The sequence below is a fragment of the Colias croceus genome, chromosome 11 (assembly GCF_905220415.1).
Source record: "Colias croceus chromosome 11, ilColCroc2.1".
Classification (NCBI taxonomy): domain Eukaryota; kingdom Metazoa; phylum Arthropoda; class Insecta; order Lepidoptera; family Pieridae; genus Colias; species Colias croceus.
In genome coordinates, this window is record NC_059547.1 from 4058441 (window position 1) to 4076111 (window position 17671).

The 17671-nt window shown below is 32.0% G+C and overlaps 2 protein-coding genes across 2 annotated transcripts; both read right to left on the reverse strand.

The window, feature by feature from the left end:
- Positions 1-1078: 1078 nt before the first annotated feature.
- Positions 1079-2797, reverse strand: LOC123695658. Its single transcript, XM_045641565.1, has one exon. It carries the CDS (start codon positions 2795-2797, stop codon positions 1079-1081), a length of 1719 nt encoding a protein of 572 aa, XP_045497521.1.
- A 3096-nt stretch (positions 2798-5893) lies between these two features.
- On the reverse strand, positions 5894-17203 carry LOC123695477. Its single transcript, XM_045641336.1, has 4 exons — positions 17049-17203; positions 8248-8368; positions 7317-7416; positions 5894-6600 (listed from the first exon to the last, which is right to left on the reverse strand). The coding sequence occupies exons 1-4, from the start codon at positions 17088-17090 to the stop codon at positions 6483-6485; spliced, it is 381 nt and encodes a 126-aa protein (XP_045497292.1). The 5' UTR covers positions 17091-17203; the 3' UTR covers positions 5894-6482.
- Between the last annotated feature and the right edge of the window lie 468 nt (positions 17204-17671).

Sequence of the window (17671 nt, forward strand, 5' to 3'; positions counted from 1 at the left end):
TTTAATGAAACAGGAGTGTAGTCTCCACATTTATTATCGGAGTATGGTATAAAAGTATTGAGATTAGTTTCGTTTTTCTCATTTTTATTTATAATTATAATATCTGCCACATCATTCTGCCAAGCACTTTTAGTAAATTCTGTTAGTACAATATTTTCGTTTGTCTGTGATATAATTACTAATATCATGCGAATCGGTTTTATCAATTTTTTTAATATTTTTAAAAATATATCAAATTCCGCTATATTTTCTACGTATAAAACAGTTTGGTCATAAATTAAAGCCGATTGAATTTGTGCACCAAGATCTGTGAGTTTCTTTATGAAAACAGTGATAACTGTACCCCTGTATAAACTGGTGAATTCATTAATATTTATTGAATCAGCTTTATACCAAATTACAGATGTAGGACTAGTATTAGAAAATTCTTTATTAGCAACAACTGCGGCCATGGCATTCAAAGGCTCGGCTGCCATGCATAAAAATACATTGGTTACAAAAATTGGTATTAGTATCTGTACTAACATGATCGAGACCAGTGTAACTATAGAAGGAATATGAAACAGTTCTTATATGTGTACCACTTGCACTAGGTATATCGTGAATGTGCGAAGAAGACTGGATCAAACAAAGATGTTAGTACATAAAATCGTAATTCAATACATATTTAATAATACCTATTACCACAAAAATGTGTCAAATTATTATCATTACTTTCAGGCTTTCAAACCTAACACATCAGTATTTTAATTCAATATTCCATAAAGTTACTACAAAAATCATTAATTTCATGCTTTCAGGGTACGGAAACCGTGTAATTTAGGATAATATAGTTAGTTCGTATTAAACAAATAAAATCACGTAGACAAATACCATTACGCACTCACCACAAATATTATGATTTTTATTACTAAAAACGTGATAGACCTAAACTAACATTAACATTATATTATGTCTAAACTTATCGAAGTATCAAATCGTATTTGTTATCCTCCGAAATGCAACCTATTTTAATATATATATTTATTTTTCATTTCCATCCTCTCAATTTAAACGTTAGTAGTTATAAACTCTATGGTTACCGTTTCTTTGATATCTTAAACCATACAATTTCTAAACAAAATATAAGGATACAAACCACATATAAAGCTACCAATCCATAGAAACAAGAAATCAATATGGCCATATTCAATGCAGTACTTTTTTCTACAGTATAATATTCACGACCGCCACCCCTCAACCATTCGTTTATATATACTTGGTAAATTTGCCATTGAAAACCTACTTCGGTTATCCGAATCATGGTATGATGTAATTCTTCAAGAGCTCCCCATCGTGGTCTTACAAAGAAGTAAACCTTGAAACTGCTAACATTTTCTTCTAATATTTGTACCTTATATTTAGTGTATGATACTAAAATCTTATTTACTGCTAGCAGAATTCTTTCACCATTAGCAATCTTTTTAACATAAAGAGGTATTTCTTTATTAAGCACTGGCTTAAACCGTTCGACGATGGACGTGTTCCTATATAAATCTACGACAGGTAGCAGGCCCACGACTTCATCAAGTGCTTGTAGGGCGTCATTTAAAGTTCTTAAGGGTGGTTCTAAAATAACATTATGCAAGCCATCAATCAGATCTCCTTGATATACAATACGCATAATAGTGCAATACCATATCCACATCATAAATACTACATTATTCAGCCAGTATTGTGTCTCAAATATTACTCCCTGACCCATGTATAATGCAAAGCTGGCCAATAGCAAGCCCTTTGTTTCTTTTCTAAATCTTCCAAATCTTTGAATTAATTTCACACTGGACAAAAACGCCACAAATGATAGGACTATAAGAGGCGATATACGAGATAAAAACGGTAAAATTACTTTGGCCCAAGCATAAATTTCTCGTTGTCTTGGTGCACACCAAATAACTGGTATATTGTAGCATGCATAAAACGCCTGAGCAACTGCGTACCTTCTATTAGTAATGATGAAAGGCGGCACTGCAACGTCAGCAAGGTTATTTGTTAAGTCTCCTAAGTTTTCTGATAGTGATAAATTCGCGAAATTAAAAATTGTATTGTTAACTTTTTCATCAGAGACAACTATAATAGTTGCATTCAGTTTTTCTAATATAAACTTCATAACATCAGTGTCAAACCCTCTCACAGTATTTGGGTCACTTCGGTTTTCGTACATAACGTAGGGCGGCAAAACGAATGCTCTCATTCTTATAGGACATTTATGAAAATTATGAAATTTATTGCTGAATAACTTAGGTTGGCTTGCGCTTAATGCTACGGGTGTATAGTCTCCACAACGTCCATCAGAATAAGGTATGAAAGTGTTCAAAACTATTTCTTTTTTCAAATTTGCACTGATAACTATGATATCTGCAACATCATTGTCCCACGCAGTTCTTGTAAACTCTGTCATTTTGATATTATCATCAATTGTTTCCAGAATAACTAATATGACACGAATTGTTTTTACGCGTATTTTATTTATAACCGTTAGGATTACACTGAATTCATTTTCGTTTGTTACGTATATAACAACTTGATCGTTCAAAGTAGCATCACTAAGCAGTGCATCATTGTATCCGATATTAATATGTTTTAGATAAGTTGTAACTACAAGGCCATTGTAGGCCTTATTGAATATATCAATATTTTGTGAGTCAGTTTTCCACCAAATAACGGTTGTAGATTTATTCCCGAATTCTTTATTTGCAATTTCTGCAGCGACATCGTTAATAGTTTTAGTGTCTATTATTATAGCATTATTTAACATGACCATCAGTATTGCATAAAGAAACATACCTAATTAATATTATTTATTACAGCGATCTTCACAAACAATTACCTATACTGATAATAAATCTTTACTCTATCGTTTTTATAATAATTATGGACAAAGTACCTCCGTATGCTTCCTGATCCTAAGTTTATTTATAAAGTGCCGCTTCCTGCCACAAACATTTGGATATTCGATGTTTGTTTACTCGAAAGTAATAATTGTGGACATTAAACAGGACTGTTTAAATATAATAAAAGTGGTCAATGCTTGCATACATTGGGTTCCGTATATTGATTCCTAAGATTGATTCATGTTCAATTTCACAAATTTTGAAAAAAACGTAACTACTGAAAATTGGAATGTTTACAATATTTATTATTTAATTGAAGTATATGCCGGCTGCGCGAAGCTAGAGAAGAAAACAAGGATTTTCAGGAAAAATTTGGCAAAAATTTTTTGACGTAAGTAACTAGTTACTTAATTTTATTTTTTACGTGATCAGTGTATGCAAAACTAATAGTCCCTTCGCGTAGTATACCAATAGTGGGACACCCTGTATATAAGATACTAGTTATTGTGCTACATAAAAGATGACATTATGCATATAATATCTAGGTACCTATTATATTATTTTCACCATTTGCACCATATAATAACAACTTAATATATTAAAATATTCAAAAAATATATTATTTATATCATTTTAATTTTAGATACGTTTTTTGTCTTCAGTATTTCGTCTTGAAATAAAATTTCACTACAGAACCCGATCTAGAACAGAACATTAGATATAATATAACAACAATGTTGTGAAATAAAGGATATCGAGTGAAATAAAAAAAACTTGATCTTATCTTATCTAAATGTTTTCAAACCGTAAAATGGATAAATTATTATTAAAGGTAACCTGAGCTTCGCGGTTTTACCGGAAGCCGTCGACGCAAACTGCAAGCGTCGACGGACGACGAAAGTGCAAGGGTTTGACGTTTGACGGCATTCGTTTTTGCCTGTCGACGGCAGCCGTCGACGTATTGACTGCTGCCGCCGAGGCTTCGACAACTGCCGTCGACATATTATTGTGGTGACGGCTGAAGTAGACTCTGCCGTTCACAACTTACTGTTCATCTGTAAGAACACTTAGATTTTTACAATTTTCAAAAATTTTATAGGGTCATAAACATACCTAGAAATGTTTCAAATGTAATGCATTTGCTCTTTTTTGAACACAGAAAATTATGCGATATTGATGGAAAAATAAAAACAAGTTGTTATTATTAATATTTTTATTTATACAGAAATACAAAATATCAAATATAGTGCAATGACAACAAGCTAGGGTATTATGGTGTAAATCTAGTTACATATGCATATAACAACAGTGTAATAAAATTAATAACTTCTAATTAATAATAAGAGATATATTTAATTAATTAATTAAAGCAATAACTCGAACAAATAATATTTAACAACACTTGTTGTCACTGCCTCATAGCTTTAAGACACTTTTTAATATACAAAGTCGCATTATAGATTTTAACCCCTTACCGCATACAGAGCCATATATGGACGACGAAGTTTATGAATTTTTTATAGGCTAACTATAAACAATATCTAAAAAAACTACCTTACATCTTAAACAGCATTTCATCGAGAATTGGAATGTAATTAATTTATACAGTGTAAATATTATCCATCAGATATATTATAGATTTAGTCTAGCGCGTGCGACGGTTTGGGTGCGCGGAAAAAACCGTGATTTTTAAATTAAGATTTCAATATCAAAAAGGTGAGTAAAGCCATGAAAAAAAATATTTCTTCATTCTTTAGTCTTTCTAAAATAAGGTAAAACATTTGGTTAGGTTGTTTTTTTTGCTTTAATCATGTTTTTTTGTACTTTTCCAAATCTGTCATATTTGGCTTCGTATGCATTCCGTCCAAAATATATTATGTCATATGTGGCTGGGTATGCATTCAAGCACAGCATTCAAGGATACTTTCACTGATTGTTCCAGTATCGATCCTAGACACTTTTATCTCACTATGCTAAGCATGTAAATATTATATCATCATCAATAAATACAGACTCATGCTATATGCCACTGTATGATTTTTAATTAGCCGTTTCAGAGCAAATGCGAAAGTCAGGGAAAGCTCTTATTACCAAAAGACGTGGTCGTCTCTCAAAAACTTAGAAACATCGGCATCTCTGGAGTCTCCTCAGTATTTCTGACTCGCCAATTACCGCAAAAAAGCTACGAAAAACTCCTGCAGGACATCTAGATTTTCACTTTGATTCTGTACGGTCTGATGGGATTAGTCATTATCGAATTTGGAAGAAGAACGCCCGTCAGCTATGCCTATATTGTTCCAATTTCGTTCCTTCACGCTATGTGAAAAATATAACGTGTTTTTATGTTATAATGACAAACGTAATTGTTTTAAGCAATTTCACGAAGTATAAGTTGGCTGTGATTCTGGGTGTTATTTAGGTATCCATATAAAGTACTAACATTTCGCCCGCGGCCTCGCCCGCGTTTTCAAAGAAAACCCCGCATAGTTCCCGTTCCCGTGGGATTTTCGGGATAAAACCTATCCTATGTGTTAGTCCAAGTTACCCTCTATATTATGTGTGCTAAATTTCATAGAAGTCGGTTCAGTAGTATTTGCGTGAAACAGTAACAAACAAACACATACACATACATCCACCCTCACAAACTTTCGAATTTATAATATAAGTAGGATAGGATTTATGTAAAGTATATGTAGCATATCAGTTGAATAAGCATTCAGGATACAAGCTTAAGTTTAGTTTGGGGCTTAGCAACCGTGTGTGTGAAATTAATCCGGAATATGTTTTTATTTTATTAATTAGTTACTTTTTTCTAATTGCATACGAAGCCATATATGACAGAAAAAATACAACAAACACTGCATACGAGTCCATATATGGCGCCGTTATATATTTTCTATAATATAAGTAAATAATTTTTTTTCTCAATTTGATCTCATAATGTAAGGTCTAATAAACACTTTTTTACAAAAAAATAATTTTTATTTCATCTCCTTAATAATTCATGCAATAAGGGGTTAAATATTTTTGTTTTTAAATGTTTTATACTTTAAAAAAAATTAAATATTTCGAGGTAGAAAAGAGATAAAAGAGGTCCATTAACCCGAACATCATAAAAAACGTATATAAATGCATCTAAAATAAACTTCAAAAATAGATTATTATAAAAATTACAGAATTACATCAACTGTGAAATCTTTAAAGTATCATCAATCATCAACATTTCTGCGGGAAACTTGTTAACTTATACATTCACAATAAATTAAACAGCTCTTAAATGACCTAGACGTATACCTAAATATAGTGGACACTCTTGATCTGAGTTTTATTAAAATGCGTTTTTTTAATGTGGAGTGGTGAAATCGCACAGGTCAGGTCCATAACAATAAAAATTCGAGCATATAAATAAGACAAAAAAAACAATAATATCTTAAAATATCGGGCAGTAACAGTATCAACAATGACGGAATTTTTCAATTTTACTGACATCATAGCCTTTAAATATTTTACGTTGATCCGAACTAAGCTATAACGTTTGTGAAAAATATTATAAAAAAATAAAAAATTACAAATCATTCAGCCATGTTGAACAATTTATAAAAGCGCCATCTAGCCACCGCGTTGTGTCAACACGGCGTCTACCAACAACAGCGCTCCGTTGATAATCGCTAGAGAAGCTTTGGCGAGATTCTTGTCCTTGATTTCACTTCTTCCATAATGCTGGTATCTGTAAAGATACAAATATTTTAGAAGAGAAATGCCTAAATACTTCAAAATATTCGAGTGTAAATTTAAGTATCATAACGTGTATCCTTTTTATTCCTCCTTGAAGTTTGAAACTATGCATTGGATTATGAGAATAAGGTCGCCCACTATATAATTATTGTACACAATAAATATAATCATACTTATTATTTATATAACTATACGTATACATGTTGTGCGATTTTATTTTTCTTTTGCAACAATATCATTATGCATTCAATACTTGTACGATGATGTACCAACTCGTAGTAATGCAAGGTCTTGCAGAATCGTCTGACTAGCATGTTTGTAATATTAACGAACAAATGATATTTCAATGTTATATACTAAGCGAAATATGATACGTGTACGTGAAGTCCCGTGTCCCCTAGTGGGGTTAAGGCCTAAGGGGCAGATGCATTATGCAAACATCTGTTTCACTGATCGCTTTTCTTTAGGGGCAAGAAGGTGATCAGCCTGCTGTGTCCTGCTAGACCTAGACAATTTTTTTTCTTCGCCTCCACCGGGAATCGAACCCAGGACCAAAGTGTTACGCTCACGCGTCAACCAACAATCCAAGGAGGTGGTCAACTAGCGAAACATGATGAACATTTATCTCTGTACCATTTTTTTAGTAAATAAAAATTATTTTATTTCTAATTTTATTAATTTTCCGTATTTTTTTTTTCTTTTACATACCTGTCAATAATTACAGCTCCACTTGCGACGAACAGACCAACACCGACCAGAGAGTAGAAGATATCAATACGCTTGTGTGATGGAGTCTGCATTATATACCCTGAAATATATAATAACATGTTGTAATTTAAGTCGTATCAAATATGTACTTAATACGTGATGCACTTATTGCATTGTCTAGTAAGGATATATCATTTACTGATACAATATTATGGTCTTAACCATGGGTACAAGGAAGTAGCAAAAACAAGTCTGAGGTGTTCTAATGTAACACCACAGGTTACAATAATACAGTTACGGAACTTATACAGTTCATACAATCTACAATTATAAATAGATCCATTATTATTCGAAGCATACAATATTGGTTAGGAAAGTTTACCACTTGTCCTGATTTCATATTACATAAAGACTAATTGGTAAACAGAACAACACCACACTTGAAAATTACAATGCTTAATATGTATTACTTATAAATAGTAGTAACTTACTAATAAATAGTAGTAAAGTTATCTTTACTTTCCTAAGTATATGGTATTTATTTATATAAAAACGAGGAAGTTTGTTCTTTCACCTAAATACCACTGAACGGATATTGATTATGGTTAGCACTTAGCAGGGATTATTAAGCTTATGTACCAGATCATGAGCTATATAAATACAAGTTTAATTACAGCTACTTATTTCATACTAGCTTTCCGCCTGCGGCTTCGCCCGCGTTTTCTAAGAAAAACCCGCATAGTTCCCTTTCCCGTGGGTTTTTCGGGATAAAACATATCCTATGTCCTTTCTCGGGTATCAGAATATCTCTATACCCAATTTCATGCAAATTGTTTCAGTAGTTAAGGCGTGATTGAGTAACAGACAGACAGACAGACAGACAGAGTTACTTTCGCATTTATAATATTAGTATGGATTATGTTATATTTACCTGCTGCAGCTCCAGCAAAGATAATGAGGTATCCAATGAAGGTTCCCGTCACGAGCATGCCGATGTCAGCGTCGGCATTGTAACTGTGGTAGTGAAGCGCGACGCAAGCGCACGTCAACGCCTGAAATTAAAGAAAAAAATGTAAAGTATATTAAAAATCTGAATCTGAATTTATATGAAAATTTTCAAACCTATCACACTTGACATTGAGGTTTACCTTACTCGAAATCTTACGATTTTAAATTATTTTGTCTTTACGTTTTACGTCTAATTATTGATGTATAATATTAGGCATTTAATTTGGCCTCACGTTAATTTAAAAATTGTAACAATTGAGTTTAGTGTCGTGGATACTTATACGGTTAATGGTTATACCATACATTACTGATTACACCAAAGACTGTGGGTAGGACCAAAGTAGTGGCTATTTCGTAATATGTGGGTCCACATTCATTTTTTATAAATATAGGAATAGTACGACAAACCATTTGTTCACATATTACCTGTATGAATTTAAAATACTTTTATGTTAATAGAATAACATTGTATGTAGGTACGAGTATATACCTATTATAAAATGTCATAAGAAAAAATAAATACCAACATAATTTACACATGTAGAAGGTAAGAAGTTAATTCGCATTTATCATGGACTGTAACGTTATGTAATAAGTATGCTAAACACCCTATATCCGTTTACCCGATATAGTTTACACCTATATATATTGAAAATGATATACGATGTATATTTAACATCAACCGGAAGTCTGTACAATGAACTTTAGTATACCAAAATAGGCAATACTAAATTTTTCAGTCTCTACATGACTGATTTGTGGCAAGTAGGTAGTCTATACAGAATGATATAATATCTAAAATAATTATTTGCTTTTGTATGTTGGCAATGTGTATGCTTGTTATCTCATATCTGTGTTATTTTGCCCGCAAACCGGTAAAATACGATGATAAACAAGCTATTAATTGGAATATTTTTTATGCTATTTCATTTTATTTCCCACATTTCCTGTTTGTGTTGTTAAATGGTCTCTTACATCACTGTGACTGTGACTGAGACTCGCTAATATTTGTTATAAAATATTACTCATAACCTCAATGAATGATGTAATTTAAAAGATATGATCTGTGCGTACAAACTGGCTTGAAAGTCCGACATGTAAGGAATGGTGATGTCATATTTATAACATTAATCTGAATGCAGGTCGCATTACAAGGTTATCGCGAAAGACCTCGTGTTTACTGTTTACGTGTATTATACACATGCTAGGTAAACTGGAGTATTCATCTATAGGTATAATAAACATGTAACTGATCACTGTATGTACCTATATGCAACACTGTAGAAATAATATGTAGATACTAGGTAGGTAGGTATTTAGTATTTACTAAGATCTTTACGCAGCATCATAGCATTCGAAAAAAAATTGCGTTCTTCTGTTTACTTGCTTAAATAAAATATGAGATTTAAGAAACTAGCTATTAGTAACAATAATCAAGAAGATTTTCATTTCAGATAACTAGTAGATAAACCTATCATGTACCTAAGTAGTAAATTGTGATAAAATCAAATCAAATAAAAATTCCAACAATGTTATCATAAATCTTGATTAACTATACAAATCAATAATGTAGAATTAATTGAACATTAAAATAAATCTAGAAAGTACGACGCTACTGCAGTCTGCATATCATCCTGTTAAATAGCCTATTAACTAGGTAAGTAATCGTAGGTAATTGTGATGAAACGGTCGTAGGCTGAGAGCAAACTCGTATAAATAGTTGATGATGTTTGTTTTATAGTTACATGGAAAAAGAACAGAAATAGCATAAATTAGGAATTATTTTTATTATTAACTATTGCACGCCTCATAAGCGAAGCGTTGAGGTGGGTACTACTGTCACTTCGCGCAAAACATCTGATTTTTCAAACTTAAAATGTCTTTATGTATCATACATTGCACTTGTAAGATAATACATACACACACATATTAAGAAAAAACACTATTTTTAACATTCATGATATTTTTGATGTCATTTTTGTTATTTAAACTAGTTAAAAAACAGTTTAAAAAAGTTCTGTCTTGGACGTCCGTGTGTCTGTATGTGCGGAGGATTTTCTTGTTAACACGATAGCGACCGAAATACTTTACTAATCGAGTCTTTTTTTTTCTCTTACGCTTGAGTATGCTCAGCTGTGATGCTCAGGAATAGAACCCTTTCATTTTTCAGGGTCTGATTCGATGTGGTTTAATTGTTATTAAATAAACAAAAAAAAAATATCGACTGTTCTCCATAATTTTAGTATATCTATATATATATTCTTTATTTTATTTTTTATTTTTTTTATATTTACCTATAGTGTACTCAAAATTCACCATTATAAACTCGATTCTTTATACTATAAGCCAAGGTTTAAAAAAAATAAGTTGGTAGTCAGTCCCTTAAACCTGCGCAGTTTCACATCTAGGTGGGGCCACAAGAAAAATAGCTCAATTATTACGGTACCGCTTTCTTTACTTTTCTTTGAAACTGTTTTATTTTATTTCTTTTTTATATTTAAAGTGTACTCTTTATAAATAATCAATTTTATTGTAAAGGACGAGATTATGAGGCGTGCACTTTTGGATTTTCCAAACTATTTTTTATTTATAATTTAGATTGAAATACGTACATTTATAGAGGGTGAAGATTATAAAGAGGGTTTCTTCTGAAATAACAATCTTGAATAATAGAGGAATGAATGCCTCTATTACAATCACCCACTATCACAATCAAACTTCAGATGAGAAATGTCTCTCTCAAGTTTGATTGTCAAGATTGTCCCATAACTTATTTCTACCTGGGAATTGGGATCCAACAAGGAATAACTATTTATTGTTCGTCTCGAAACCGTTAGTTTGCAAGAAATTTTTGCTTTTGAACCAACTTTACAATTAGGTATGTTAACTTTTATTCCTGCGAAGAAATGACAAATGAGATATGATTGGGACAGGTCATAGGGCTGAAAAACATCCATGAAAAAAATGATGAAATAGTTCTAAATCTAATATAAAACTACTATGAGTACAAGCAGGTACATCTCAATTCTCACTATATAATATTAAGAATAGTCAATATTAGCGAATAATCATTCAGTGTGAATGCACGGAAGAGTCAATAAAGATCTGCCATCATACTGTATTTTAAGATCATGATTACAATTTGCAATCATCAAATGCTAATGTAAACTCAAGGTTGACCTCAAACTGTGTATTGTTAACAATTAATTAATATGTGCGTAAGAACTTCTTTGCAAAATTTGGCATTAAATGTGGAGAAATAGACGTAGCACGTACGAATAACGGAGTAGGAAGGTAATTTAGAAAGATTAATGGCCTCTAAATTCATCTATTAAAAAATAAAAATAAAAATTGTTTATTTCTTTTTAAACAAGTTTTCATCTCGGGTTGGAGGTAAGTATCTATTAATTAATAATAACTCTAGAAAAGTGTTCGTTCTAAGTACTTTAAAACAAGTTTGTGAGATTGGATTGATGTTATTACTTTCACATAAACAAGGCTGACCTAATATCGATTTAATTTGCAATTATAGCTAAGAATTATAGTCCCAATTTGGCCATGGGGTTTAATCCAAGTACAAAGCTTTTTATGTATTACATTTACCTGTTATATATAAATAAACGAACACAGCGGTCAGCGACAATAGACTGTAGGGCGTTGTCTAGTGATTCTAGGCGCAACTGACGTCACTTGCAAGAGATAGCGAGCGTTATCGAAGCGAACCGCACGATATCCCAAGAAGCTTATCGATATCCATTGCATTGACAAATCAAATTAACGTTTTATCTAATAGATTTACAGGATTCTTATTAATGACATGAAATCTAAGCAGGAAATTTTTTTATGCCATAAATGTGTTTTATCTACTACCTATAGCTTACCGCCCGCGGTTTCGCCGCTTTATCTCAAACCTAATCAATTATTAAAACTCACCTAATAAAAAAGAACCTCATCAAAATCCGTTGCGTAATTTTAAAGATTTAAGCATACAAAGGGACATAGGGACAGAAAAAGCGACTTTGTTTTATACTATGTAGTTAGTGATTTGTTTATGTACGTATCAACTAGGTATGTACTCAAATTTTTCTATAAAGATTAAGAGATTCTAAGAAATTTCATATCGAACTAATTCAAAGAAATGCTAATGTGATAGCACAGTATTAGGTACTATTTTATTGTAATACTGTGGTGATAGGTACCTATAGGTGTCTATAGTGTCTACGTTATCTCACACTACGGGATAAGGGGATAACTAGTAACTACTTAGAAAATGTAATTAGGTATAGGTACCTAATTGTAATCTTAGCTTGTAATTTACATGACAATTAATTTGAGTTTAAAGTACTCACAAAAATACCTATTAGGTATACAAAAAAAAATGATATCAAGTACCATATAGGTGGGTAGGTATATATGTAAATTTTACTTATATATATGTTTTAATTTACTTAGGATACAACGTAACCCGGGCGGAGCCGGGGCGAGTACTTATATGTCCCGAAGTGTGCTGTGTGCCCGAAGTGAAACGACGCCATATTGTTTACGCCGATTCATGACGTCATTTCATTCATTTACTTTACCTATTTGATTTTCCCGGGGTAGGGTTATACCACAGACTAATAATAATATAGGTACTACGGGTTATACTAACTTATATGTAATTTCCAAGAAAAGATTAATTTATTATAAAAAGTACTTGTTACCTAAAAGTAAAAACTGTTTTTACCTACACTAGGTAGGGTCATTGCGCCAGTTCGCGTCCACTTAGTGCAGTTGGAAAGTTTGAAGGAGAAAATAAAAATGTTCCAGAACAAATTTCAACGCAAAATTTATGTAACGTGTTCATTACATAGTCTTGTTTAAGATTTACTTTCAATTGTGTTGGAAATATCATGTGGTTTTTATTTATCTAGACAAATAGCAGAATTAGGCGTTTTACCCAGTTCGCGTCCAAAAATTCCAGTTTGCGTCCACCTGTGGACCAGTTCGCGTCCACCGGCTAAGAAAAGGAATTAAGAGTGTATTGGGTGATTTCTTATCAGATAAATGCAAATAAAAATTAGATTTTAATAAATTATTTATTTATGAATATAGTTATTTAATAATAACCGGTCAAATGTGAGTGAGACTCGCACACCGAGGGTTCCGTATTAACCTGTTTTTTTCCATATTATGTTTTAACTGCAAATGATTATTTTTTCAATGTTTCCCTTATTTGTGCTATAAGACGTTGCTTCGTACCAAACTTCAAGTGTCTGTGTTCACGTAAAGTACCCTGTAGGTTTTGATTCCCTTGCGAATGTCGAAATTTGCGAAAATTTGCAGCATAGACGGCTATATCTTTTGATTACTTTGGCTTATAAGTTTGATTTTTTCACTGCTTCAAGGGACCGTAGACTTGAGTATTCAATATAAATTTCAGCTTTATACCTCCACGCGTTACTGAGAAAAAGACAGAAAGACAGACCGGCAGACGGACATACAGACGGACGGATATCAAAGTGATCCTACAAGGATTCCGGTTTTTCCTTTTGAGGTTCGGAACCTTAAAATCAACATTTGCTGTAAAAAACTGAAAGAAAACTTATTTATATTTATCTTCTCATTATTATTAGAACTAAAAATTAACAAAAAACAAAGTTACGTTATGTAAATAAATAATAATCAATTCTATTAATTAAGATTACCTGCCTACCCTATTTTTTAGTTTCTATTAAATTTCTTTTTTGTTTACTATTATTTTCTTAACCACAGTCTCATTCTTAGAATACCCATTTTAAAATGAAAAAATAGCATAAAAATTTGCTAATTTGAATGAAAATTTAAATTATTAACTTGTAGTCTTAGTCAAAAATTTACAATCTATTTTAAATACATATTTTAACAAACAATTCATTGCTACATAATGAAAAACAATGTGGACGCAATATGTTCTATTGTTATGCACTATAGGTATAGTTTGCGACCACCGTGGACGCAAAATGGAAGTTGTACAAATTCGGTGTAGTAATTCGCGTCCACCTTATTTTAGCTATTAATTGTAAAAGATATAAGCTGATTTATAATCCATACTATTCCATGTTTTGTTAGCAAAGTAAAGAAACAGTTACATATTCAAAAATTCACATTTAACAATAAGATACTTACCGTCGAACGCGACGTATCGCACTATTTTTTTCTCAAAATCCCGCGCATTTTAGCTCTCTCGTTTAATAGCCAAAATTAAATATTTTTTTTAAATAGGATAGGCGGTGCGCAGGCTTTTTTTGAATATGTGTGCATGTCTCTTGTACATTGAGATATTATCGGAAATTTTTCTTAGTTCAATTTTACTTAAAGTTTACTTATTTTCGTGAATTTTCTAAAAGATATCCGCAAAATGGACGCAAATGGGCATGTGGACGCGAACAGGCGCAATGACCCGTCATTGCGCCAGTTCGCGTCCACTTAGTGCAGTTGGAAAGTTTGAAGGAGAAAATAAAAATGTTCCAGAACAAATTTCAACGCAAAATTTATGTAACGTGTTCATTACATAGTCTTGTTTAAGATTTACTTTCAATTGTGTTGGAAATATCATGTGGTTTTTATTTATCTAGACAAATAGCAGAATTAGGCGTTTTACCCAGTTCGCGTCCAAAAATTCCAGTTTGCGTCCACCTGTGGACCAGTTCGCGTCCACCGGCTAAGAAAAGGAATTAAGAGTGTATTGGGTGATTTCTTATCAGATAAATGCAAATAAAAATTAGATTTTAATAAATTATTTATTTATGAATATAGTTATTTAATAATAACCGGTCAAATGTGAGTGAGACTCGCACACCGAGGGTTCCGTATTAACCTGTTTTTTTCCATATTATGTTTTAACTGCAAATGATTATTTTTTCAATGTTTCCCTTATTTGTGCTATAAGACGTTGCTTCGTACCAAACTTCAAGTGTCTGTGTTCACGTAAAGTACCCTGTAGGTTTTGATTCCCTTGCGAATGTCGAAATTTGCGAAAATTTGCAGCATAGACGGCTATATCTTTTGATTACTTTGGCTTATAAGTTTGATTTTTTCACTGCTTCAAGGGACCGTAGACTTGAGTATTCAATATAAATTTCAGCTTTATACCTCCACGCGTTACTGAGAAAAAGACAGAAAGACAGACCGGCAGACGGACATACAGACGGACGGATATCAAAGTGATCCTACAAGGATTCCGGTTTTTCCTTTTGAGGTTCGGAACCTTAAAATCAACATTTGCTGTAAAAAACTGAAAGAAAACTTATTTATATTTATCTTCTCATTATTATTAGAACTAAAAATTAACAAAAAACAAAGTTACGTTATGTAAATAAATAATAATCAATTCTATTAATTAAGATTACCTGCCTACCCTATTTTTTAGTTTCTATTAAATTTCTTTTTTGTTTACTATTATTTTCTTAACCACAGTCTCATTCTTAGAATACCCATTTTAAAATGAAAAAATAGCATAAAAATTTGCTAATTTGAATGAAAATTTAAATTATTAACTTGTAGTCTTAGTCAAAAATTTACAATCTATTTTAAATACATATTTTAACAAACAATTCATTGCTACATAATGAAAAACAATGTGGACGCAATATGTTCTATTGTTATGCACTATAGGTATAGTTTGCGACCACCGTGGACGCAAAATGGAAGTTGTACAAATTCGGTGTAGTAATTCGCGTCCACCTTATTTTAGCTATTAATTGTAAAAGATATAAGCTGATTTATAATCCATACTATTCCATGTTTTGTTAGCAAAGTAAAGAAACAGTTACATATTCAAAAATTCACATTTAACAATAAGATACTTACCGTCGAACGCGACGTATCGCACTATTTTTTTCTCAAAATCCCGCGCATTTTAGCTCTCTCGTTTAATAGCCAAAATTAAATATTTTTTTTAAATAGGATAGGCGGTGCGCAGGCTTTTTTTGAATATGTGTGCATGTCTCTTGTACATTGAGATATTATCGGAAATTTTTCTTAGTTCAATTTTACTTAAAGTTTACTTATTTTCGTGAATTTTCTAAAAGATATCCGCAAAATGGACGCGAATGGGCATGTGGACGCGAACAGGCGCAATGACCCTAGGTAATAGTTAATTTTTGAGTGAAAGTCAAGGACCAGCTTTTATTCTGTAGATTGTTATCACAATTAGTTACTTATTACAAACATGCAAACATTGTGTAAGTAATATAATCAATTTAATCATAATATTATAATTATAAAAAAGTACTCCATGAATCTTTAAGTTATAATCTAAATATACCTAAATAGAATTTCTGTGCAGAAAAAACATAGAAATAATAGGTACTTACTACTTATGTATGTAAAAATGTCAATGATTAAATCTTGCTTTTTAAAAACATTTATAGAGATAATATACCTACCTACTAGTACACCGACCCCTTAATACAATGAGACTCACTTTACCTTACGTGATAATGAAAATTGAAATTGAACTAAGGTAACTACCTAAGCCAAAATAAATCCACATTATCAAAGCAAGTGTTTCAGTACAATAAAAACTGAATAATAGAAGAAAATCAATCGTTGAAGTTTACTTTGATGCGCAAAACCAATTTACTATTGCATTCATATGCAGTGAGGTTTTATATATCGCAACAGGGCCGCCCATAGCGTATTTGCACGCATTAGCATAAATACCAGGACGAGATAGTGTATAAAAATACAATATTTACGTACCAACTCCAAGAATTTGATAATTGATAATCTGCTAATAGCCATTTTCACAGGAGAAACACAACTTTGTTTATACTACGCGAGTAAAAATACAACTGTTTCACTTTCGGCTTTACGAGGAGTCCGCGACGCCACTGGTGGCTGAATGACGAAAACCGGTATGAGATCATAGCACGGTGACCAAGAGTTCGATTAATGCGAGATAAAAAATATTGTGGGTTTTAATGTCATTGTACAAGGACGTTGATTCACAATTTATTTGAATTGTTAGTATGAAATAAATAGCAAACAAACACATTAAATACTGTTAAATTATTTGTGCAAAAGTAAAATGTTAATAAAAATATTAAATAATCATATTATTAGTATCGCTTTCTAAGTCTAGTGACTTTGATAGAAAAGCTTTTAAGCTAGAATTGCTCTAAAACATAAGCACAGAATACATAATAGTAGCTAAACGCTACAGAACGGACACTCTCCGCCTCCCGCCAAAATTAAACACTTACCTCACCCCGCACGATCAGACATGTTATGGTACCCATTTCCCCGCAAGGACGATACCAACGACGTCTTTAGACGAAACGCAACGAAGATTGACAACATTAATCAAATTGACTTAAAGCAAT